The following is a 26642-nucleotide window of genomic DNA, read 5'->3' as shown; positions in this document are numbered from 1 at the left end:
GTGATCAAAGCAGTGTAATGGCAAAATAATAAGCATGACCTGCAATGTTTAAGCTCAATCAGGAGAATGGGCATTATCACCAACACAAACTGTCTTATCTTCACCATTATGGAAATGATCAATTTGTATTTTTCTCAAACTCTTCTCCTCTACAAACCATACAACTTGAACGGTTAATTACATTAACACTCAATGCTTCCATGGTCATAATATGCTCTCACTCAATCTTGATTATCTGCAAGTACAAGAAGTGTGATACCCACTGATTTGCAAAAAAGTACACAAAGACTACAAAGGAAGTAAAGCTAAAATTAAGATTAGGCTTATCTGAACAATTGATAGTGGGGTTTGTGAGTTCATCATTGCACCGCAGCAAAAGCTTGTTATACTCAGAGAACATGGATTGAACTGTCAAGCATTAGCAAATATGGCTGCATCACATTTACAGTTTCCCATTGTTCGAAAGTGAATAAGCCACAGCCTTCAATGCTCTATATATATGAGGATGGGAAAATAAGGTGTTTATATATTCAAGATTCAAGATTTTTTATTTGTCAAACCATGTGAATGGTGACCCGTAGATTCCACAGTCTCCTCCCTGAAGGCATGACCTTGAAGAGACTGTGTGATGTGTGCGAAGGGTCCCTGGTGACGGCTTTGCGGGTGAGACGGGTGGAGTACATCTCCTTAATAGAGGGGAAAGGGGCTCCGCCGATCTTCTCCGCTGCTCTCACGATGCGCTGCTGGCTCCTTCGGCAGGAGGCCGTGCTGGAGCCGTGCCACACAGTGATGGAGCTGGTCTCTATAGTCCCTCTGTAGAAGTTGGACATAACGGAGGCTAGGACTCTGGCTCTTCTCAACCTGCGCAGAAAGTAGAGACGCTGATAACTTTTCTTGACCAGTGATGTAGTGTGAATGGTCCAGGAGAGCTTCTCTGTGGTCTGCACACCCAGGAACTTAGTGCTGGTCACCCTCTCCACTGCAGCACCGGTGATTGTTAGAGGTGCATGCTGTCTTCGAAAGTCCACAATCTCTTTTGTCTTCTCCACATTTAGAGAGATATTGTTCTGTGTGCACCATAAGGTCAGACTGCTAACCTCACTCCTGTAGTTTGACTTGTCTCTGTTGCTGATGAGGCCCACCACTGTTGTGTCGTCTGCAAACTTGATGAAGAGTCATCTCGCATAGTATATTAAAAAAAAACAAATATATATATATATATATATATATATATATACATATATATATATGTGTGTGTGTGTGTGTGTGTATATATATATATATATATATATATATATATATATATATATATATATATATAAATATATATTTATATATATAAAATAAAATCAGAGTCATCGAGATGATACTCTGACTAGAAAACCAGAAATAATTTAGGGAGAGATGTTTGCCTGTTTTGAATACTTATTTATTTTTTATATGGTCATTTCAGCACAGGGAGGCAGAAAACATTTTAACAAGGCGCTTGGTCAAAATGAAGTCGCTCTCCATCTATGCTATTGGAGGCTGAAGTGGTCTCAAAATGATCTTGTTGATAGATGGTTAAAGACCTAAACCTAGTGAGCGATGCTCTGCATGTGATCCATCTCATTAGCCAGAGACTGGAAATGTTATCCTGCTGCTCAAATAAGAGCTGAGTTAATTGGTCGAAAGGTGCTTGGCTCATGCATTATAAAGCCTAATAATAGCATTTGATAATATATTAGTAGTAACTAAATTCACTGTAAAAAGAGAAGAGTGTAATTTATGATGTGTTTCCTCATCATCTTGAGTCTAGAGGAGAGTGGGAAATTAAGGATGCTTTAAACATTGAACAAAAAAAAAGTGAAATTGAAATGATAAATGAATGCTCTGTCATGAAGGTGACTTGGTGGTACATTCCTTGAATGACTTCCTTTCTTTTCTATGTGTTTCAAATCTCACCCTCATACATTTCAGTCTAGTGTCTGTGTCGGCTCTCCATCGTCCAGAAATGTTCCATGTGGTAGAGATTGAAATATTGTTGACTGGACTGGGTTGCTTGTCAACCAGTCCAGCTGATATTTAATCTCAACCATGGTTTCCATTTTACTGTCCCAGCAGGTAAAGACACCCATGCAATGATACAGACAAGGTCTTCATTGCATACAAACAATTCAGGCAGGGCTGCTCGACCTCCTGGCCACTGAAAGGAGGCTAAGCTGTCAGGACAGGCACATCATTAGAAAGATATCAAAGTGCATTAAATGCAATATGTTTGGTATAAAATTAACCAATTGTGAAATTGCTTTAAGCTGGTCCAGCTGGTCACAGCTGGTCAGTCTGGACCTCAGATGATGTCTGACAGTTAATGTGTAATCAAACATATGGTATTATTAAATATGCATATGGGTGTGTGCCCTGGGTGTGGCCTGTTGTGTTCACTGAGTCCTTGTGGACCAGCGCCCATTATGAAATATGCAAGATTGTTCTCTGGATAGATTTTATGAAGATTTTCAGCCACTAAAAACAGTCCACAAAAATTATTAACTTTGTAAAAACAATTATGTCATAATCAATACAAATTATGTTTCTGACAGAAAACTGAGATGTTTGACCATTTATCGAAGCAAATAATTTATTATTCTATTTATCAGACAATTGTTGGCAGGTCAGTTGTATCGCTGTGATGTTAAGATGTTATCAACTATTTTTGACAAAATCCCAGTTCACTCAGTTATGGTCAACACAATACCGGTCTTTATCTGAAAACATTAACAGCTATCCAAAAGAAAGAAAAGGAAGAGAGCCAATACCAAGACCAATACCGCCAAGTATCAGGTCACCTCTAACCATATCTAATAATGTGGGTCCATACATACAAGGTAAGGTAAGGTGTTTCTGTATGTTCTTCTCTGTACACGTTTCTCTCAATGATCAAATAATGTTTGCAGATAATGATCACAGTATAGGGTGGCAGAATTAAGGCTCAATCCCTATATACAGTGTAGCTCAAATGACTAACCTGAATGGTACTTAAAAGCTTGGATACAACAACCATTTCTATGTTTAAAGTTGTCAGTCAGTTTTCTGCACCAGCACTTCATTGACATTCTACATTTGTATTTGGTTCATGGGAGTGTTTACTCCAGGTCACCACAAACTGACAGTTGTCACGCTGTATAAATCAGACTTGGTGATAACAAAATTTGGAGGAGTCCCAGATGATGCTCACGCCCTGTGTCACTCTGAGTTATGACCCAGAGCTAATGAGGTTGTTTATAAATCTGTAGTGAGGGATGTGTCTGCTCCTTTTTATGGGCATGGATTTTGTCCAATTCATGATAAGGATGTGATTGGTGGATAACATGTGTGATTAAGATCTAATCATAAATACCTTTGAAATGTTACGAAGGGATAAGGCATCTGCATTTTTCCTTCCTAGGTATTTAAATTTTAACTGTAAAATGTTACTATTAGATTACTTAGAAGGAAATGAAAACTGGTTGGTTTCCTCGGGTACAAAGAAGATGTACAGTTGGCTGATTGTTTAAGCCAGTAGTCCTGACCATATTGTTCTCTCAATAGAGCCCCAGTGAGTTTGTTTTTAGCTGGTGTGGCCATTAAGATCTTTATGTCAAATCTTGTCTGGGCACTTGCATCACATATGTCTCTCTTATGAGTGAGGCGGGACTGTCTGGCAAACAGCCTGCTAGATTCTTCTTTACACTTTTTTTTTTTTACTTTCCAAAGTTTGTGTGTTTAATTATTTAACTTATATTTCATCCACATCATTGTAAATTTTAATTCCACCTCTGACAAAAACAGAACAATGTCACCAGGATTTCACAAATGATAGCAGATTAGACGTGTCTGTGTGCATACATCAGGCCTATATCTCTTATTAACTTTAGGTGCCATCCAAATGTTCCTCTGACATGACAGTTCCTACATCCCCATAGTGAACCGGGCCTTGACTCAATCTTTAGCACGCGGTGTTGCTCAAAATGAGTGTATCAAATTTCATCAGCGCGCCTGTAAATCAATCACAAGCCTGGTTGCTCGATCTGAGAGCCATTGGAGTAAATGTGCCCGAGGCACACACCAAAGTTCGAGTGTTTAGTCAGTATTTCTACAGAGTTTAGCTAAATGCAATAAGTTCAATTAATTTTACAGTGTAATTATATGGGACATACAGTATACAATAATATGTACTTCTACCTAATAATATTTACAGTTGTGCTCAAATGTTCACATACCCTAGCAGAAATGTAGATTTTCTGACTATTTTACAGAGAATATGAATGATAGCAAAAAAAAAGTTTTTTTCACTCAAGCCATTTATGGTCAAACAATTGAGTTTACTCTTTTTAAATCAAAATGATAAAAGAAACTACCAAAATGGCCCTGATCAAAAGCTTACATACCCTGGTGATCTTGGCCTGATAACATGCACACAAGTTGACACAAACAGGTTCAAATGGTTACTAAAGGTAAGCATCCTCACCTGTGGTCTGTGTTTGTAATTATTGTACTAGCATAAAAAGTCAGTGCACTTTTGGGCAGCTTGCATCCTTCATCCAGTGCTGCGCTGACGTTTCTGGTTTTTGAGTCATGAGGAGAGCAAAAGAATTGTCAAAGGATCCTCAAGAAAAGGTGTTGACCTGTATAAAATGGGAAAGGGTTATAAAAAAAATATCCAAAGTACTGAGAGTGTGAATAGAAGAAAAACCAAGAGATAACTTCATCTGAAATACAGGACTCTCAAAAAAGTAGCTGTTTTGAGATGCATAATAAACCGGCACTTGGGCTGCATGGCCAAGTCGCCAGAAGAAAGCCATTACTTTGCAAATGCCAGTAGTATCTGCTTGCAATATGCCAAACAGCACAGAGACAAGCCTCAACATTTCTAAAACAATGTAATTTGGAATGATGAAACCAAAATGGAACTTTTTGGCCACAACCATAAACGTTGCACTTGGAGTCAACAAGGCCTGTAATGAACACCATTCCTACAGTGAAACAAAGAGCTGGATCACTGATGTTTTGGGGATGTGTGAGCTACAACGCTTCAGGGAACTTGAGAAAGAAAGCCCAGGAATTTACAGGAACTGGAGGCTTTTTGCCAAAAAGAATGGCCAGCTTTACCATCCGAGGAAATAAAGAAGCCCATCCACAACTACCACAAAATACTCCAAGTTGTCATTGATGTTAAAGGGGGCAGTACACGGTATTAAGAACTGGGGAATGTCAACTTTTGATCAGGGTCATTGTGGAAGTTTCTTTTGTCAGTAAATTCAGTTGTTTGACCATAAATGGCTTCCACAACCACTAACAATGAATGCATAAAAGGTTTTGTGTTATCATTCATATTCTCTGAAAAATGGCCAAAGATATCAAAAATTCTGCCAGGTATGTAAAGCCTTGAGCACATATGTACCTACACATCAGTACTGCTGTGATGGAAAAATAATCTCATACTGCTGTATATTGTGCATGGATATTTTGATACCAAGATGTTTGTTTACAGTTAACAGTTGCTTTTAGGGCTTGAATTCCTAACTTTTTCCCCCATGAGCTCAGTTTGTAATCAGATCAATGAAGAGTGCTTGCACTGGCTTCCATGAAGTCCCAAAAGTATTCCATTTGGAAGAATGTAGTACTAAAAGCTTTTATCAAATGAAGTATGCAAACAGATTCATGCACTGAGGCATGACGAATTCTTTAACAATCACAGCTTGCTGCAAAGATGTTATTATTGGTCATTTGTTCAAAGCACTGGAAATAAAGGCACTGATTCTCAGTATACCTATGCAGTACCAGTGTGGGCCATGCCAGTATAGTCACGAAAAGATCTACAGGGGATTTACGGTACTATACTAATTTCTAAATATTTTCCATTTGAGCTTTCTAAAAGGAATCAGCCACAAGCACAAAAGTCAAAAGGGTCATCTGAATACAGCACAAGCACAGCTCCTTGCTTCATTATGTGTAACATTATTCTTTAAGAAAGCATGGCTGCACACTTCCCTGTTTTACACTGTGCGATTTATGCTACTGTACTACGAGAGCCGATACGCTCACACTAAATACCAATTGGCTTGATGCTCCTTCATCATGGCAGGTGATTTCTCATGCACTTCAGCCTACACTGTTTTATGTGGTTATACATCAGAACAACAGACAAGGTTTGACTCACCTCCCATACACCCTATTTGGCTAAGGTGAGTGATGGCCATATTATGACCACAGAAGGAAATTATCTCTTTATCTCAATCCCGACTATGGTGATGGAAGCCTGGGTCCTGGCCTGTGGTAGCTTACAAATGGAATTCGGAAAACTGGAGTAAGTCAAATTGTGACGGCCAATACGAGTGGTCACGATGTTGTCACGTGCCAGGGATGTGTAAAGAAATTCAATCAATCAATCAAAGTTTGTTGTAAGGTGTTATTTATGCAGCACCTTACAACAAGTCCAGGAAGTCAAAAGGTCTTCAAGGAAAGATAAAACTATTTAACAACACAAAATTATTGCATCCTTGACATAATTCAGCATGTTCTAGCCAGTTTGAAGAGATGATGCTTTAATCTGGACTTAAAAAAAGACATACTGTATCCGCGAATGCACGCAGACTAAGGGCCAAGCTGTTGCGCGGCAATCGCAGAGGAACGATCGCCCCACTGTTTGTAACGGGACCTTGGCATGTCTAGAACCACTGGATCGGACGACAGGAGAGCTCTGCTGGGGCAATGTATAGTCAAAATCTTAGTTAAATGTAATGGAGCAAGACCAAGAAGTGCTTTACATTTTACATTATGTTTTAATTCAATTATACAGTTCTACATAAGCAGCAACATTGTTCACAAACAGGGCATTGCTTCCCTTGCGCTGTAGCAGATCAGACATTTTATAAAACAGAGTTAGAAGCCTGGAAGTAAACAACAACAGCGATCACGTGTATTGTCAGAATGTCCATCTCTTTGGCTGGTGTTTAAAAAATGAATCACAAAACAATGGATTACAGTTTCTTGGAATGAGGTATATTAGGCAGATTGCCCCAATAGGCCTACATATGATATCATTATCAATGACACTGTTGTTCCTCATATTCTGCAGGTGAGTTCCTTTGTTAATGTATTGCCCACTGTAATAGCGTCCACAAGAGGGAAGTGTTTTCACATTGATCCTAACACTCATTTACCTCCAAGGCCACAGGCTGAATCTGAGGGCTTGTTTGTCAGAAGGAGAAAAAAGGATGAGGCAAGACTCACAAGTGAGAAACAAGGGAGAGAGGCTGTCGGGGAGGAAAGCCAAAGGAAATGAGCTGAGCTCTGTTAGCTGTCACAGGAGAAGGTAGAAGCAGAACCCTTTAGGCTTATACAGGCCAAAAGAAACACAGAAGTGTTCTTGACAAAGTTTTATAAAGTTTTACTACTTGCCAGTCTCTACAACAGTACTGATGCGCTTTGTATTTCCCCTGCGATGTTAATATATGTTAATAAATGTGTTTGTGTAGGCTCTCAGTCAGCCGTTGCTACTAGCCTAAATGTAGCTTATTTGTTTTGTTTTTTTTAGCCTATAGCCTAACTGTAGCCTCCTACTCAATGCAAACTGATGCTACATTGTAAATGGTGCGCTTCGGTTCATGCCCTTGTATGATTAATCCCTTTGAATCTGCAGGTCAGCCTTCGCAGCGAGCCATCGCTATGTATTCAGGCTATAATGACTCAAAGCCAGTTTCAAATACGTCGCCAAATTGCGCCCGACAAACCGGTACTTGTTTCTTGATTTGTCAACCTCGGTCGAAGAAGGACTGAGCTTAGCCCTACATCTGTCACAGAATGGTCCTCTTGTGAAAACATTCACAAGTTTCCGAGTCAGACATGAGGCTGTAGCTTTTCAAATCCATTCCTTTATGCAGAACAATCCAGACTCCTCCCCCGCACAACGTCACTCGATCCGATCTCTCCCAAAGCGTCCGCGATAGTCAGCAACACACAGTGGTGGTGGCAGATCTGTGGGACGGTGCGCGTAGCCGGAGAGCACTGCTGTCTATTTGAGCCAAAAACAACGAACTAACGGGGTGCATCTGCGTTCCCCACTCGTCAACTTTCAACATATAACTTTCCAGCTCGTTTAGCCCAGGGGGCGTTTACGGGACGTTTAGTGTGGCGTAAAGGCGCAGACCATCTTTTAGCTGCTGCACGAAGAGGATAGACGGCACTCTCCCGGAGGATCTCCAAGTGTTGGAAACTTCCCAGCGCAGCATCGATCGAGGATCTCCCGCCCACTTTACCTCTCCAACAGAGGAAGCAGGCTGGAGACCGGAGTAACAAAGGCTACATGTTTCAATAGAACTCGTCAGTGCTCCTGTCATTTTGGCACACGGACTCTGAGGCTGCTTGGATCTGGAAAACAGGGACTCTTCTCTTAGGCTCTAGTATCAGTGCAAACTCAGCACGAGGAATAGCCGCAGACGGTTAATTGATGCTTTCTTACGGAAAAGCGCACGGAGATCAGGCAATTCGGTAAAAGTCTGTTACTTCTGCGCAGCGAGTGAGCGCCACTAGTTCTTTATCTGTGGGATTTGCACAAGTTGCATGCGCGGTCTCTGTCGCCTGAAGTGAGCCGTATCCATCCGCTGTCAGGTTATCAGAGACGATCCGGATAGTTGAGGAGCCATGGCGATGTGTTTGGGCATATGGATACTGGCTTTGGCGCTGCGCATCCAGGGTAAGTCTAACGTTTATGTCGGAAATGTATAACACAACGTATGGGCAAATAAGGAGTGGGTGAAAAGTGCTTCTTAGGGCTCGTAATGCCCACTAACTGCCACACAGTGTACTTATCTGTTGACTACGTTGAAGTTTCTCGGATAGCAGGCAGATGGCGATATGTGCGAACTGTGTGGAGTATCAGTCTCTTAACTTTTCCGATATCTCATTGTAACAGCAACTGTACTGCACAGTACAAGTGGAAAGTGCAGGATATAAATCTTAGTGCATGTATGCCATGTATCATCACGTCTATTTTGAGAAATCCTCGTGCATGTAGGTTACATGGTGGTAGATACATAGAAAAAAAAAAAAAAATGGAGCGTGCCAGTGTGGAGCTAGATGCGATCTGGGTGGAGATTGTTCCACAACAGAGAGATAAACAGATAATTTGACAAAGATGACACTGACACCAATGGCTGTCAAGGCCAGGCTATATATTCAGTACATGTTCTGAAAGAAAGTGTTGAATTTAATTTCTATTGACAGCTCTTAATTGGGTAAGGGAAACAGCTACAAGCAATCAGTCTGTCCGGTCTTCTCGCCTGTCATTGTGTGTGAGGGCTTTAAGACTTTGCCTAACTAGTTTATATTTTAGCCTTGTAAATTCTCACTGGCGCCTTATTTTAAGAAAGGAATGAGTGTCAAGTGTGGCCAAGACAGAAGAAGAAGAAGAAAAAACACAGCATACTTTGATGTTAGTAATAGTTTTAAAATTAAGTCTTTGTGTTTCACCAACTTATGGCATGTACTCAAGACTGATTGAATACTTTGATCAGAAGCTTTGCTCTTGATTTACATTGAGATGATCCCTCTGCTTGTGGAGAAGATCAGGATTAGTTGGGTCCCTTGTGATTTCTGTTGGAAAACGTTTGAAGCTGTTCACTGAAGAGAGTGGGAGATGAGTTAAAGTTGCCCCTTAAAAGAAGTCAAATCATCATAATGAATTCAATCAAGCAACGGTAAATATTCGGCGGGAATAAAAATGCATCTCAGTAAGTACAAGTACGTGTCTAAATAAGTAAATTGCTAGAGCGACGGATGCTTGGGAGGAAGTTCTCGTCAAGCTACATGTCAACATATTCGACTGATAGGATTGTTCATCTGTTTCAGGCCTATCATTTAGAACGCTTGGCACACACACACACACACACACACACACACACACACACACACACACCCACACACACACACACACACAAAAACAGCTTTGGAAACATTGGATTTCAGATGATGCTTGTCTCTGTCCTCTTTCAAATGCAAATAAACCAGAATTTGGTCTTTCACCCTGAGGTCAAAGGGCGTTGCCATAAATGCCCACTGTCTTTGAAGGCCTAATTGATATACAGCATGCCCAGACCCTTCCATTATTGCCCCAACACAAACAAAAAAAAGACCCTCCCCCGTCACCGAAAAAAACCCTACAGCTCTTCATCAGGGAAAGACATTTGTACGCGTCGCGGTAATAAACCATTTGGAGTGCGCACAAAGGAACCACATTTACTCAAATATTGTCAGCGTTTTGCCAAATAGATGATCAAATAAAGCAGACAGTGAGAATAATGGATCTGTGGACGATAATGGCAGCTTTGTTTCCTATTCTATCAGAGCTGGTCTCGCCTGTATCCCAGATTGAAACCTAACTGCGTGTGAATTGAGTTAGCATCCAGGTGCCCATTTGTGGCTTGGCTCTAGGCGCGTGTCCTGTTGCTGTATACCAGTCCAAATAGACAGACAGGGAATAGAAGGTTTTACCGTTTTAATTTTTCATGTTGCTTGGATTAGACAACTGAGGAAAAAGGGCCATGAAGTGTTCTGTTTTGTCTGTTTTTCTGCATTGGTGAAGTCAAAACGACAATACACGCAAAGGGTATTTCAGAAAATCAGCAGTGTGGACTTATGCCAAAGCACTTGTCCTTTCCTGAAAGTGTTTAAAGAGCATTTTTCTCATTTGGGGGCCAGTTCTCTTTCACACATCAAAATGGTACAAAAACATCAAACGTTCATTCCTAAAACTTTTTGCACTGTACTAACTACTTAATAAGTTTGCCGCAGGGAAACATGGATCGTTTTTTTTTTTTTGCTGGAAACCCCCTGCTGCTCTGCACTGTCAGTCATTTGATCCAATCTTTCACATCATTTGCGTGATTATATTTGTTAGCGAGCCTTTTTGTTTTCAATCACTGTATAATTTTAGGTTTGCCTCGCTCCGCTCCTGTTTTGATCATTGCCTCCCTCTCGAGACCTGGCTGTCTTTTGACTGACAGTCAGAACTCTTTTATGATTAATTATGGCGTAAATCTGAAGTGTGAACTGGTGCCATAAAGCAGAATTGCCTGTGCGAGGAGCGGTGACATGTGGCGCTGCTGCTGCTGACATTGTTGCTCAGGCTTATTAGAAACACATTGAAGTCGCAGTATGAAATGTCACCGGGATTGATTGATGTATTTCTCATGGAGGACTTGACGGGACAACCCTTGCTACACACTTTTGTACATGCTTCGGAAATTGATAGCAATCAAACCGGTTACAATATCCCAGATGGGTCACTGCGTAAAAGCATCAGCCTGTTGGAAACATGTTAATTAGCATTTTGGCTAATTTTTTCTTTGGTAAGAAAACAGTAATTGCTCCTTGTTGGCATTTTAACTCATCTGACAGTTAAGAATAGAAATGGAAAATGCCACCACGGAATTGTCGAGCATTGATGGCTCCAGAATGCAAATTGTTCTGATCCTCCATTCCATTGGGGAGTGTCTCTGTTGGTCCCCGCTGAGGTGATGGATGGGGGGAGCAATCTTTTCGTCCCTGGAGAGGATAGCTTGAGGCGAACTGACAGGAGATTAAGCTTTTAACTTAGCCATAGGAACTAATAGAGGCTGTTGACCATTCAGACGTCAAATCTTTAAGCATGTGGCTAATTATGGCCGGCGCTGGCAGCTCTTAACACAATCCCACTGTCTCTGTTTTTTGTGCCTGAAAATGGAGTGGGCCTTTGATTAACTTTTTGAGACGCGTACTTAGGGATGACATTTAATAATGGATCTTGGGGGGAAAAAAATGTTTTAGTTTTAAGACGTTTGCAGGCAGATTTTGCGGTGTATGCACTAGTCTTTGGCTGCATGCATATCATAGTTGAATAAAACATGATGATAAGCACTGGGGCTAAATAATGGAAAGGTTGAGCTGAGAAGAAGGATAATGCTTGGCGAAAGTGGCACGAATGTGTTTACAGAAACTCCCGAATGGCAAGTTTAGTAAAAGTGCAGAAAATCTTGTGTCTGCTGAACTTGTTTTTTCTTTTTTTTTTCTTTATTATCCAGGCTTGGGACTGATATCCAAAGCAAAAAAAAAAAAACAAGTGCTGAAACGAGTACATCTCCTAAATCTCCTTGAGGATGACACCGTTTTATGTATTCCTGTGCAGTGATGCTATTTTGAGCTGCAGTGGATGTCTTAGGTACTGTTGGTCCTAGACACTGGCTTCTTCGATTACCGGATGGCAGCATTTGTCGGGACATGTTGTTCAGCAAAACATCCACCAATATTATTCTGATTCTGCAGTTTTGAGGTTATTAAATCTATAGTCGCTCTCAAGCGTCTCCACTTACACCTCTGACTTTCTCTCGGCAGTCACGGGCATAACCAATCAGGATGTAAAGGATGTTTATCAGCAGACTGCAGCTGAAATTTTACGCTTTGAAAATGTTTCTGTTTCAACTCAAATGGCAGCATCGGCAATGGAAGAAAATGGTTTCAAGGGATCAAATCTCACGCACGCTTGTTTTGAGGGGGGGAATTGCGTTTTCGTCATCATCAGATTCAATGGTTAACTTTCCGTTCAGATCAGCCAAAATGACTTTGATTGAGCATATTCACATTTTTTTGGCTTCCCGTTTGTATATGTAACCTGTATCAGCCTGGGAGATGGTCTTGCCTGCAGTTTCCTGAACTAGAAGAAAAGTAAATCTTCGCACATGTTTGAGGATTTGGACAGTCTGTTCAGTATTTATGTGACAAAATCTTGCCTTGCCAGGAGCTTGTAAAGCGGCTCTCTTCCTGTCACACTGTTCTCCCTTTTAGTTACTATGGCTACGATGCAACAAACCCCAACAGCGCAGTATATGCCATAATTGAAATATTCAGTCTGACAGACATTGATATACAACTCAAATGAATGATGTTGTGATGGATTAGAGATGTCTCAAAAATATGCCACTTTCTCCCCTCATTGTGAAGCCCTATAATACTCTACTATACTATTTTATTAGTTTCCCTTTCATTCCAGCACACTCTGAAATTATCATTAGTTTTAATAGAGTCGACAAGCATTTTCCAATTTAACAAAGACACCATGTGGGAATGCCTTTAATTATTCATTGTGTCTGGGGCTTTCTGTTGAGGCCTCACTCAGGAGCTTATTTGGGACTGAGCTAGTGGGTAATTCCTAGTCTTTTCGCTAAGACCTTATGCCTTTAAAAGCAGATCTGATCAGCACCACTCCCGCCCCCATACACGAGCTGAACAAGTCAATTTACACACCAGGCAGCTGCTGATGTGCTTTCCATTAAAGAGCAGAGGAGCACTGATAACCAGTCTGTCTACAACATGCTGAGTCCTGCAATAAAGTGGGATAGATCAGGTGTTAGTGCAGAGGTTTAACACATGATTATGATATCACGGGTTGTTACATTTTATTGTCCGACTTAAGGGCATAGCTGTCTCTGCATTTGACCCATCTTTCCCAAACTAGGAAATTTAGTCAGGCACATTGAAGAACCATTCCAGAGCAAACTTTGACAAGAGAGGTAGATGAAACCTGAAGAAAAAGCCCCACCCGCTTCAGGAATCAGGAAGGCCATCCAACCACTTCTTGTTGTCGTTGTGGGAATCTGTTTTTAGATGCAAGGGAACACAGCTGACTTTGTGTTTTCATTCAGTGAAAGTCTTTTGAATCCGATTGAACGGAATGATGCTGCCCTCAGAGGTCACGGCTTAGCTGTCTTTACATGGATCTTGAACTGATGAACAGCGGCCTAAGCAGTTGCTGGGTGTCTCACGTTCCAACATCAATCCATGCGGTAGGGTACTTTACGCAATGTACTCCCGCACAATCCAGATAGACGTTTTTTTTCTTTTCTTGTATAAACTGTGTCCCTACAATACTCCAGTCAAGTGTTTAGGAGCGTTGTTTTTAATGCAGACCACATGCAGCCCCCTGAAAGGCCTCCTCAGGTAAACTGATGTAATCAAGAACATTTCCGCAGGTCGCTATTTGAGTCCGAGTGAAACGGATCTCCTTCCGACTTTAGGTAAAGCTTGGCTAATGCTTTCTTTTTTTCTTTTTTTTTTCTTTGCTTAAACTTGCACATGACCCCCCTGGTATCTCCTCCCTCCTCTGCAGTCTCTCTCCTCCCTCCTCTGCCTTTGAGGCCACCGCGCGCCGTGAGTCGACTCGCTCCCCGCTTTGCACAAAAGGGGGGTTTGTTTCATGAAATGTTTCCTTTTTTAATGAGTGATGGTGTTCGCTCATTTAATATTCTGCCGTGATATCTCTCCGGGAGCTGACTGTGCTTCAAAGCAGCAGCCGTGCCTCTTGTAAAATGGAAAGTGTGCGTGTCAAAGGAGGGAGGGAGGGAGGGGGGGGGGGGCATCCGCAAAACAAGTTTATTTATTATCTCTGACATATACAGTTAGGCTTCTGCGTGTTGCAGACTAGCACTGGATCTTCATAGATGCCCCACAAAATGACGAGTGATAACCAGTCGGCTCTTGTCTCATTCATGCCACCGTGCCATCATTTTTCAAAGGTAATTGCTGTATTTGCTAGGATTTTCTCCTGCTTACACCCGGGCATTTGAGCTATTTTTCCCGCTCCACTTGCGACCATAGACGACATGATGGCTTCCCAGCATGTGCCATTACCGAAAGATTGGGGTCAACTTACAGGAGCAAGAAAGAATACTTACAATTTACCTGTTTTTTTGTGTGTTTTTTTTTCAGAGCTGGTGGTTTAACTTGACTGCACAAAAAGATTGAGGATAAACACAGAGATGACCTGCAGTTTTGCATTGATCTTTCTATTTTGTTGGCGGGGGCTATGCCAAATCAAGCTAATGTAGTCTGCTATCGATTCTCTCTATTCAAGCCTGGCTGATTCTCACCATGTTGCTTTGCTGTTTGCAGAAAGTCAGGTGTGACGCCGGCGCATGCATTGTACTACTGTATTCCATTTGGAACTCTTGTCTTTATGAGCCAGTTAAGAAAAGAACCAAAATTGTGTGCTAAATATGAACGCGGGGATGAGGTGAGTAATCTGTAACACTTGCAGAGGAGAAAGGTTTTGTGTTTATCCCTTTATCTCAAGCTGTAGCACACTGAGCCTGCGTCAGCATTGCACCGTCTACAAAAGGAACCACAGTCAACGGCAGTGCACTGGCGAAACTATATTTACATCTCATTTTGTGTCGACATGTTGTGTGAATTGTGTCATGAGATTAACACTAGCAGAAATTGAATAGCTGCACAACAATGTAACTCATATCAACATCCACATTTCTTGCCATGCGTGGTAGATGGTTTCTTGAGCGTCCAATCAATGGTAAATAAGTATCTGTTTTGTATAATGTTTGCATAATAATTTGCAAAATAAAGCTGCGCTAGGTTTTGGATCATGTGACAGAGGTAACACAGTGTCAAGGCACACTTCGGTCTGAACATTATCTTCTTTCACGTGTAGATCTTGAATGCTGGATATCCTTTGTTTTAAAATGAGAGTTTTGACTCTCATTGTGCATTTCACAAGGTTGTTTGAAAGCTCGAACAGTGTTTAGCTTTGGGTAGGGGAAACAAAAGCGTCTTTGTAAAGGTTAAAGAAAGATCGAGGTCAAAGCCGACCTAAATCCCACTGCTGCTGGGGGTTGACATTTTGTCTGGGTTACATTTACAATAGTATGGCCCCTGAAGGTAGTGATTTCATAAATAAAATTGAGTTAGAATATGCCTGTGGTGTCCGCTGTTTCTTCCTACAGCTTACTATTTGACGAGTTTTACAATTTGACAACTGCGCCAGCCGTTCCCACATGGGAGCTCTCATTCTGGCAGCACATCTTCGCTTGGCTTCGGTTCCACCAATAGAATTACCAAGTCAGGTATTGGGAGAAGACTCTGATAGTAGCAAAGGGTTCAGGTGGGTCTGTTTTGTCTTTCCTGGCAAGTGTCAATTGAGTCATAAAGAAGCCAAATGTCAGGCTAATACGGAAAAGCAGAAGGCGTGAGGTCAGGGGTTTATTCTCTTCTCCCACGCACAGACACACATTTTTACATGAGGGTTAGTTATGCAGAAATAAGTGGCTACACATTGTCCCCACGCTGACCCTGCTCCCACAAACCACAACCCTCCACACCGCCAGTGAACCCTATGGCTTTATCACTGTAAACTAATTCAGTCTCATATTACAGGTGTATGCAATATTCACCAACAACTCGGGCAATATCAAGTTCAACCTGCTGCATAGAATAATACTGGTATGATTATTCTTACATGAGTCAGTCCTTAGAAAACTTTAGCCCTCCTGTAGCTTTTTTTTTTCTTGATTGACGGACATTTTTGCCTTTAAGCCAACTGAAAGTGAATATAAAAAGGTGCATAGAAGTGATGCATTGTGAACTATATGTCCTGACTGTACAGAATTCCCCTAAGGATACCAGAAAACACAACAAAAGTGTTGTAAATGAAGCCACTTGAATGGGGATTTGCATAGACAAGAATACACAGGCTGGCAATGGCGGCTCTGAATGCAGTTTTTCAAGTGTTAAGTGACTTAAGACCTTGTACCAGTGTTTTTGGCTGTAGCTCTTTTCATTTCACTGTGAATGCTGGCTCCACAATGGAAGTTCGTTCAGGTTTTTTTTTTCTTTTCGGCTCATTAGCTTTGTTTTCACTCAATGTGGGAGGCCATTCAATCCGCACCCAAAGTCAATGTATTACTTAAAAATGGCGTAATTATGAAAGAATATCTATACAAGTAAATTCAATTATACGTTCAAGCACGCGTTCCCGAATCTGTTCATTATCAGCTAATTAAATACATTATTTCTTTTCATTTTGCAGTGAGGGAGTGGACAGATTTTCTCTTTAAAAAAAAAAAAGTCAAGATGAAACGAAGTACATTTCAAAGTAGTGTCTTAGTAATGTAATGGAAGTTGCAAATGGATGAAACTGATTGGATTTTGCCCAAATTACTGAGGACAATTTTGCTTCCCGCTGTTCAGAATTTTTCAATCTGTGAAATTCCTGCCAGAGCAAGTGGCTTCCCAACGGCTTCAGTCGGAATCACTCAGACAACAGGAGGCTGATTCAATATGCCCTACTCCGGGGTTTATAGGGTTAATCCCATTGAGTGGAATGGCGGACGTCTTAATTTTTTCTTTGCCTGATGCGATACGTGTTGCTGCTCTGTCGAACCTGAAGCCAAAGATGCTCAATATTTCAAAAAATGCCAAGAGACTACTACCACTTACATCATAATCACCAAGTTATCGCTCATTGAATGTTTGCCATGTTTCTTGTTTTGCTTCTTCCGTCCCGTTGCTTCCTGACTGACTGGCACGGGGCTGGGCGATTTGTTTTTTTCTTCTTCTTTTCGACGGAGAAAGACCCGAGTGAACTGAGGCGTGAATTTAGGAGTTGGATGTGCGCATGCAGATGTACATGCGCAGGCCCCGGGCAGCTCCGCGATCCTGGGACTCTCTACGCTCCAGCCCCTCCCCGTTCTGATCCTGACCCACTTTCTTTCCCCCCGCTCACTCTTTAATTGCCGCGCGGCGCACTGAGGCCATCTGCTCGACTGAGGCCCGTCGCCATGGAGACGCTGGGAGGCTTTTCGGATTTGCCGCGGACTGACCAACAGGGAACGGTGGAGGTCAGGGGATTGGGGGTAGGGGGTTGGACAACAGGGGGACACATGAGTATACCAGGGGATGGTAGTTTCGGCAGGGAGGTGATCTAATACACCTGGATGACTCAGCAGACGGAAGTTACATCCTGGCAATCAGGAATTTCTCTTTTAAAGTAAAGCTGAACTCGCCAAACTTACCTTTATTGTATGCAAATGGGGAATACCTTTAGGTCCAGAGCACATTTTCTCTTCCGACACATTTTATATTCTAGCTATAGCTTCCTAGTATGTAAAAAGATAGCGCAAAGATTCTCTAAAATAAAGTTTCAAGGTGGGGTCTCGGGAGCTTTACCTGAGCAACTCAAAGTAAAATGTAAAGGGAATGAAATGAAGCTGGGAAGTAGAGCTTTGAAATCCTTGACGATAGTATTTCTTTTAAAATACCCACAACACATGCAATACCTCTCTTCCTCAGTTTTTATATTTCTCGCTTGAGTTTTTGTACCCCTTTATAACCAACATCCCACTGGCCAGATGAATATGATTCTGTTATTGACCAACTCTGATCTTGGTGTCTTTTTGGGTACTCTCCCAGTGGCTAAAGACATGCATTTGTCATTTTTGGATAAGATCACTCATTGTTAATTTATATGACTTACCAGCTCTTCCCAAAACTGACCACCCCATCACAGTGAATACATGAAAATATGTCTCATCCTTCATTTCTAACAGTTCAGCTCTGACCTTCTACCCAACCAACAAGGCCATAGCAACATTTACACTGACACAAAAAGCCAGATATCTTTCGATAAAATGTTGTTACCCTTAACCCAAAATGACCCATATTTGTTACAGGGCACGGGAAGACAATGGGGCGGTTGTGAATGTAGCTGTTGCCGTGCGTCTCCTGTTACAGTGTATTCTGTGTCAGTGGCATCTGCCTCCTGCCATCACTCTGGGCTGCAGTTCGTTATCCTCCCGAGTGTCTTTGTATATTCTGCCTCTCGTGCTTATTTCCTTTCCCAATGACACGGTTCGGTGCTGTCGTATTTCCAATTAACACACAGATGGATTTCAGAGTACTGGTCTGCACCAATAAGTCTAAGCTTTTTTACTTCCCAGTTTGCCAGCTGCACTCGCATAGTCAAGTCTTTAAATACTCCTTGGCTTGATATACGCAACAAATCATTCAAAACGGCGCGGCGAAATGCATTGAGCTGACTTTTCTTTTTGATGAGCAGATTATCTATTGTGCCAGAGGTCTCAGGTAGAAAGTTTCAGGCAACAGTCAATAGGTGTCCATATAAAGTGGTAAGCAGCTAAAGTAGATAATCGAACAAATTAAATGAAGCCATTTATTTCAGGACTATGTTTTAGTTAAACTGCTTTAATGGACTCTTGCTATTGACCCCTGGCTCGTTCTACAGAGCATGAGGACTTAATGCAGATTAGCCCCCTTCTATCAATATTTGTCTGTCATTTCTGAAGGGGCATTTATCGGTCAAAAGCTCATTAGTAATCTGCTAAAGTTGGGAATACAATGCAGCCTCCACCATGTGTCAGTAAACCGGGAACATCAAGCAAGTAAGTGAGTAAACTTTATTTGAATAGCGCCTTTCGCAGACAGAGTAATAAAGCGCTTCACAGTGCTAGAACATAATTATGAGAGAGCCCCTACATGATTAAATATTGTGTCATTTTCTGATCACCCTCCTGATGCCATCTTACATGGCATTGCACAAGTTACACCCCCGCGATGTCCTTAACTAATAACACAACGCTATGGCCCACAACACCAGTGTCAATTATTTTAACTGGCCAGGATTCTTTGACAGCTGAACAAGTTTCATCATTAAAATCAGTCTGTGTAATAATTAGAGCTGTCACGTTCATTACTATAGTTAATTATTGTTCAATAAGTAACAGATAAACGATATATTTTTGGGCTCGATATTTATCGTCTGTGCGTTTATTAGCATTTCCCGCTTCTAGCAAATTGAGTTTCATTATGTTTCATGTTTGTTGCAGCTTGTGTGGTATTTTAGGATATGATGATGTACTTTTAGAACAAAGGTTTACTGTCATTTTTGTGCCTGAGAGTTGACAGTATTCAGTATCGTTAGAGTCAATCATATCGTTTATTGCGATACTTTCCTGCCTCAATATATCGAACTTCAAATTTGTTATCGTGACATTCCTTGTAATTTTTGCCTCTTTCCTTTCCAACAACCCCCCATCAGAGAATTTTAAACTACTATGATGTGTCAAATGGTCCCTAACACAATGTAGCAAATTAAAATTGTTTGAAAAAGTAAAAATTGCTCAATCAACCCTTAGTAACATGTACATTGAATCCTTCCATGGCTCTGCCCATGGGTCTCAAATGATGAAAATATAGGCCCGTTGTCTTAACCTCCAGGAGATAATGTTCAGAACAGGTGGAAAAAAAATAACATTTGCTAAAACTGCACAATATATCACATACAAAATCGTGTCACGATATTAGGTGATGCAATATCCATATCGCCACAATATATCGCAACATCACTTAAGTCTTCATCTGACTGAGATCGACACATTTTTTGCAAACTAGGCCAAAAAAAAGAAAAAAAAAGAAAGAGCAGTTTTTTAAAAGTTCCATTTTATATCCTAATTTCGTTCAATTTTACCCTTGTTTTGATCCTGATTGTTCTTTTTTTATTCTGCAAGTTAAAAAACGTACGATTTGTGTTTAATTAGAATGGAACATGTTGTATTGAAACGGTTTCATAAAATATTGCAATCATATCCTTATCGCAATATTGCAAGTTACCTCAATATCGTACAGCCCTAACTTTAGCTCATGAATCTGCTAAAATGATAGGACATTGCTTACACTCCTGAATCTAACCAGCCAATCACATTTCCATAAACAGAATGCCTTTGCCACAAGCCTTTGGCACGAATATTAAGACGTCGATTTGCGCAGCGCTACATCAGCATTAAGCACCTTTCTGCATGCGCTTCAACTGTCTCCTGCCTGTAGTGATGCTCCTGGCAAACTTGAGCCAGCCTTGTATCTTCCCGACAGTCTAACTATGATGAGGGAAGGCGGGCACAGCTCTTATTTGCTGAAATCTTCCGACAATGTGGCGGCGCGAGTTACTTGATGTCCCTGCGCCCGTTACTTAACAAGACGCGACCTCCTACGTCGCCTGTCACCATGTGCCAAGTGTGATGGCGTCAGCATCTGCATAGACGGCCTCTGACAGCTTATTTTGCTCCCCCATCACACAGTAACACGGCCGGCAGTGACAGTGGAAAAGGTAGCCGTGTCAATTTAAACTCCAGTGAGCACTTGATCTCGGGGCTGCCTCACAATGTACAGTCGCCGTCAAAGTTAACAAGACAATGTAGCCGGGCCTGTAATTGGACACAGGCTCTTTTCAGCTTTCGAAACAGTGTCAGTCAGAAGCAGACTCGCTTGTCAAGGTCATGGTGTGGAGCGAGGCGCGCCCTTGTCCCATCATGGCTTACCGTGCTTCCGCTGAGAGGTGGGCCCTGAGCCACTGTACACTGTGGGTTCCAAACTAGATTATGGGATTAATCTGGTCATACAGTACAATATCACATAATGAGAGAGTGATCAAGTTGAATTCAATCCTATAGACTATAAATACTTTCATAGTGTCGGACCTCCATGCATCAGGGGTTCAAAGGTCAGTGGCTCACAAGCTGGGGTACTTTTTGCACCAGGTTCCAATCTATCCAATCCAGGTTTATGAAAAAACGATTCACCCTTTTAAATGTGTTGCTCTCTATAACACTTTAACACACGCATAAGATGTTTGAATTCTCCAAACCAGGTACTTTTGCTGCCACAGAACTGGCGGATAGACTCAGTGGTTGCATTAACTGAAAATTGTCTTGTCATTTACAGAATATTTTTTAGCTTTGACAGCATATTTTGAAGGCCGTCCGTCATTTTGACTGATCAAGCCCAAATGAAAGTCCAAAAGCGGCACCAGCACTGCTCTATCTCTGAGCCGTACTACTGACGAGTGGATGATGCTCTGAGTAAGTCGTCCTTCTTTGAGACTTTTGCGCACGGGTTTGAACACATTGCAAAATTTGTGTCCAGAAATCATGTATAGTGTAGCTCCATTTATCCTGCAATCTCAGATCATTTAAATACATAAAAATAGGTATCTATCTCTTTAAACACTAAAAACAAAATGCAAATGATAAGAGATGAATTAATGATAGATAAAAATAGCTCATGACGGATTTTTTATGAGCCTGTCCGTCAAAATGATGGAAATAAATGGTCACTCGCGAAACCACTGGATAAACTCCGGCAGCTGTTAAAGGAACCACTGTTTTTACATACTGAGATATGTTCTTACCTGAGCTTAAATGAGTTGATACGTACCTGTCTGTTGTGTGTGTGCGTGCCCATGGAAGAGCATGGTCGCTTCTAACTTCACCCCGTTTGGAGCCATAGGTATATGCTGGGAGAGGCCAAATGCTAACAACATGCATGCACAAAGACCAGACAGGTACGTATCAACTCGTCTAAGCTCAGGTAAGAACAGACCTTAGTACGGAAAAACGGTGGCCCGTTTCTTTAAAAAACCCTGGTGTGTCAACGATTGAGATTGACCATAGATGAGATTGTGATTCAGTGAAAAAATGTATTAATTGTTAAGTCCTATATAGCATGAGGGTTGAATTTAGCCTAAAGATTAGCATGCAAATAATCACTCATTCCAGAAATGGCCATCGACAACTAATCATCCAAATTCAGCGCTCTCTTATACCGCCACAATGCAGAGATTTAGAAACTAAATGTGCAATGCAATATGTCATGTCTGAGAGTTTTGCATGGACCTAGTTTGCTCAAGTGATTTTCAACGTCTTTGTTGTGCCAAGCTTGTGATCCAATATAGGCGGCTGGCTCAAGAAGGATGCTAATTACCCCCTCTCTCAAGTGCCCTATAGTGGCTCCAAAGTGAATTCTGATTTGTTCAACAAGAGGTGGTGCTTCTTTTTTCTGTCTTTGCCTCTTTATTTCTTTTTCTTTTTTTTTCTGTTCAAATCCTTTCTTGTAGCTCAGGTCTGCTTTCAATCCTTTCTTTTTTTGGACAACAGCCCAACCAGACAAGGGCTCTTCACTATGCAAGAGAAGGCAATATACCTCTCAGCGCTACATTTATTTTTACCCTCCTGTTGCCATTTGGTCCCGAGAGAGGAAAATGCATTAAGCCACTCGCTGTATTTACTTGTTGTTGGATTGATGTGGAAGAGCCAGGGCAGTCCAGTGGATGGTGATGATGGCAAATTGATCAACGGTGAATGGGCGTCATGGGGATTTTGACTTTGCCTTTCACACATTGAGAGCTCCAAGAATCCATCAAGCAGAAAAGTCAGGGCCATTGGAGAATACAGGCACTTACCAGATAGATTAAGACGTGGTGTTTGCTCAGGCATGTGTACTTCAGTTGGTGAGCCTTGTTTGATTGCGAGGGGTAATTGACTCCGAATGTGTTTGTGCACTCGCGAGGTTGTTATGATCTGCACTCAGGCCAGGCTAAGTGGGATACGACTGGTGAGGATGGTCGTGCTATGTTGGACACATGAAGGAAAAAAACAGCAACAAAAAAAACAAAGAATTAGTGGCAGGTTGCATCAGTGCATTAACTTGTTTTATATTAGGGGAGACATTACTTTCTATGGGCCGTTGAGCCAAACTAAAAGAACAGTGATATCCAGTTGCTTTTATTAAATGTATTTTCTTGACTTTGTAAAAGATTCCATCATCTAGAGACCACTCCTAATATTTTGTAAAGTGAAGAATTTTGTACATCTCACTGGGAAGATGGCCAGAGTAGTAGTATTATGTTCAAAGCAAATAGGACTGTTAGGGGAGATAAAGAAGGGAGAAGAGCTAAAATGGTGGATGAGCCTTTCATGCATGCTAGCACATGCGGTGTGTGGAAATGTTGTCATTTGTGTGATAGAAAAAAGAGTGCACCTATTGTGGCTGATCTATGGTAATACATAGTAAGGTAATCCCTTAAGCAAAGGTCTACTAGCTTATTTAACATTTCTTCAAATAGTTTTTTTTTTTTTTTTTCATGAGGTTAGCGCAGCTAAGAGTCTGCATTCTGCAAATACAGTCTGAATAATGAATGGAACCTTTTTAAATTTCTGTCTGAGATAAACAGAACACAAAGAATGAAAGGCTTAAGTGTTGTGTGCCTTTCAGGTTTGCATTCCCACACACCTTAAAACACACACTTTTCAACAGACAAATCTGCTGTTTGAAAAGTTCAAAGTCATTTATACGGGGAGTTGATGGAAACTACATCCACCAACTGCGTTGTGATTTGTTGTGGAAGAGCAGCAGAATCTTCAGGCATGAACAAAGCTATTGTATTGGTTTTCTTGTGTGAATCCAAGACCATAAGATACTATTTATGCGGTTGATTTGATTACAGTTTATGACAACAAGAAGATTATCTGTTTCGTGATGACACAAGATGACTTGATTCCACATAATTGTCTTCCATTTTGAATGAAGAATCTAAACTTGCAGCCAAGTTACTGCCTGCCAGGACTTTTGCAGGGAGATTTAAAGCAGCACTGACTGATATATTGTCTTTGCACTTATAGTATTATGAGGACAACTGAACTGTAAAATTCAATCAATAGAGCAACATGCAAATTATTATTTTGTGTGTGTTTTGTTTTGGGATGAGCGGAAAGTACTGACATGATCCATGCTCCGTACATGGACAGGGGAAGAGCTCATTCTCCCCACAAAACGACACAAATATAAAAATAAATACTGTAAAAAAGGGAGCAGAAATGAAGAACACCAACGAACAGATCTGACAAAATAATTCACAGATATCTAAACCTGGTTGGAAGTCATCAAGAATCATACCCTGATAATTAGTAATCATCAAAGCCATTTTCCTCAACACAAACTTTTACAATCTCAGTAATTACTTTGTGGTGATAGAGTCACCTTTTCACGTGCCACTGAGAAAACAGGGAAAGTGTCGGCACTCCAGGTTTTCAAGAGTTAAACTGTAAAGCTAAAGACAACAACAGCTGCTTTTTGAATAAGGGCTCTGCACTCGCATGGGGAAGCAGTACACCTGTCTAGGTCTCTCTGAAGATGATTAATTAAGTTTAGGTAATTAATTTCCCCAGCCGTCTTTGTTTTACCACCATAAATTCTCCTTTTGGTGTTTTATAATTTTTTATTAGCAACTGTCAGATGGTGTAATGAATCAAAAACGCTTCTGGATTCAAGAGCCCAGACTTGATGCCGTCTGAATCACACAAGAAAGATGGCGAACAAGATTCAATTAGAAAAGTGTAACCATTTCTGCTGGACCGCTCATGCTGTGATTTATTAGCACCGAGCTGTGGCCCCTCCCATTTCTATTATGTGTTTTAAGCTTTAGAGGAAATGAACATGTCTGAATGGGCGCAAGCTATGTGACCGCTGCTATGCATTACAATGGAGAGTGCATGCGCCGGCTACTCTTTCATGCCTCGCACACACGCACACAGAGCAGGAAGGCGCTTTTGCTACTACTAGCCCATCCAGGTCTCTGGAGTGTGCTCGCTTGCATGTATTTTTAGCATCACGCATCGCATTGGCCTCCGCTCGGATGTGTCGGGGGCCGGCATCATGTTAAGGGCACAGTCAGATGGTCCTTAACACTTTTACCCACAGCGCTTGCAGAAGGCTTGTTTGTGCCTGAGCGCTGGAGGCAGACGGGGGTGGGGGCGGCGGTGGGGACTGGGGGGGGGGTCACGTGCCGACCTCATTGTGCGCACGAGAAAGTGAACTAGAGCCGTAGTGAATCTGCAGCTCCCGTTCTACAGGATGAGAGCGAGAGTTTTCTAAATGCGTTCTCAGCCGGCTGCTTTCCTTGACACAAACATGCTCTGGCTGAAGTAGTAAGGTTTTATCCATTGACCGATTTACGTTTTAGTCATAAGCTCAGTTCCATAATGAACCTGTCTGACCTTCTCCAGGCATTATCATTTTTCTCTTGAGGTAAGGTAAACTGAAATGATTTCCTGCTCTCGTCGGTCACAGCACAAGATTGCTAAAATACAATGTCTTATTTATGCAGTATGAAAAGCTCCTCTGCTCTGATCTGCCTTCTATACTCTTCCTTTTGACTTTGAATACTAATGATGCAGGCAACAATGTGCGCAAATTTAAATGGTACATGGAAATGAAGCAACATGTTCTGCTTTCAGGGGTAATAGTGCATAATAGAGCTTAACCGGCAGCAGCAGTTATGACAATAGTGCAAATTGATACAGCGAAGTGTGACTGCAGCATCATCGGAGTCTTCAATTTAATATGACATTATCGATGAGCGAGTACGACTTAAAAGACCCTCTCTTTTGCAGCACACTGGGAGAGCCCTTTGAAAACGGGAAAACCACATTGTGCCTTTGCAAACACAGGGGTTAATGTTTATTTTACGAGCCATAAAACCTCCACAGCCCAAATGACCCAACTCTCCCCCTTCTGAAGATGTGATCGAAGAGGACAGACCTATCCCGTTCCGTCCTTCCTCTCCGTGGCATCTTTTCCCCATTGTGTTTTTAAAAGGTTGCAACTGAACCACTTTCTTCCCCGGCACATTAACTCCTGTGGCTTCTCCTGCTTCAGTGGAGCAGATACTGGAGAGGAAAACAAAGCCAGGAAAGTCCAGAGGGTTAAATCGTCGCCCGTCGCTGGGGTGTGCAGAGCTGAAGCCAGGTGTGCCACAGTCAAAACACACTTGACTTCCTACTCTTGGAGGGTCTTTGACCTTTTGCCTTTCACACCGAGAGCAGGGGGCATTCAGGAGCAATGGCGTGATATGGTCGTTTCCGGCCTGGAAGCAACAGAAACGCAAGACAGGAAGTGATTTTTGGAGCAGTGCTTTTGTCGAAGTAAAATATTACAGTGGGCTATGCAATGCACTT

At 41.6% G+C, this 26642-nt stretch overlaps 1 protein-coding gene across 6 annotated transcripts in view; it reads left to right on the top strand.

The window, feature by feature from the left end:
• Positions 1-7954: 7954 nt before the first annotated feature.
• Positions 7955-26642, top strand: part of nectin1b (nectin cell adhesion molecule 1b) — a 163620-nt gene continuing 144932 nt past the window's right edge. For 4 of the 6 annotated variants that reach the window (XM_079553713.1, XM_079553715.1, XM_079553717.1 and 1 more), the window contains exon 1: positions 7956-8713. In XM_079553713.1, the coding sequence (XP_079409839.1) occupies positions 8662-8713 (52 nt within the window). In that variant the 5' untranslated portion in view covers positions 7956-8661. Of the gene's footprint in view, positions 8714-26642 lie in introns of all 6 variants that reach the window. The other 2 variants (XM_079553712.1, XM_079553716.1) reach the window with 2 other exon arrangements.

This window comes from Gobius niger (genome assembly GCF_951799975.1).
Source record: "Gobius niger genome assembly, chromosome: 1".
NCBI classification, from domain to species: Eukaryota; Metazoa; Chordata; class Actinopteri; order Gobiiformes; family Gobiidae; genus Gobius; species Gobius niger.
This window is presented reverse-complemented; position numbering and strand designations above follow the sequence as displayed.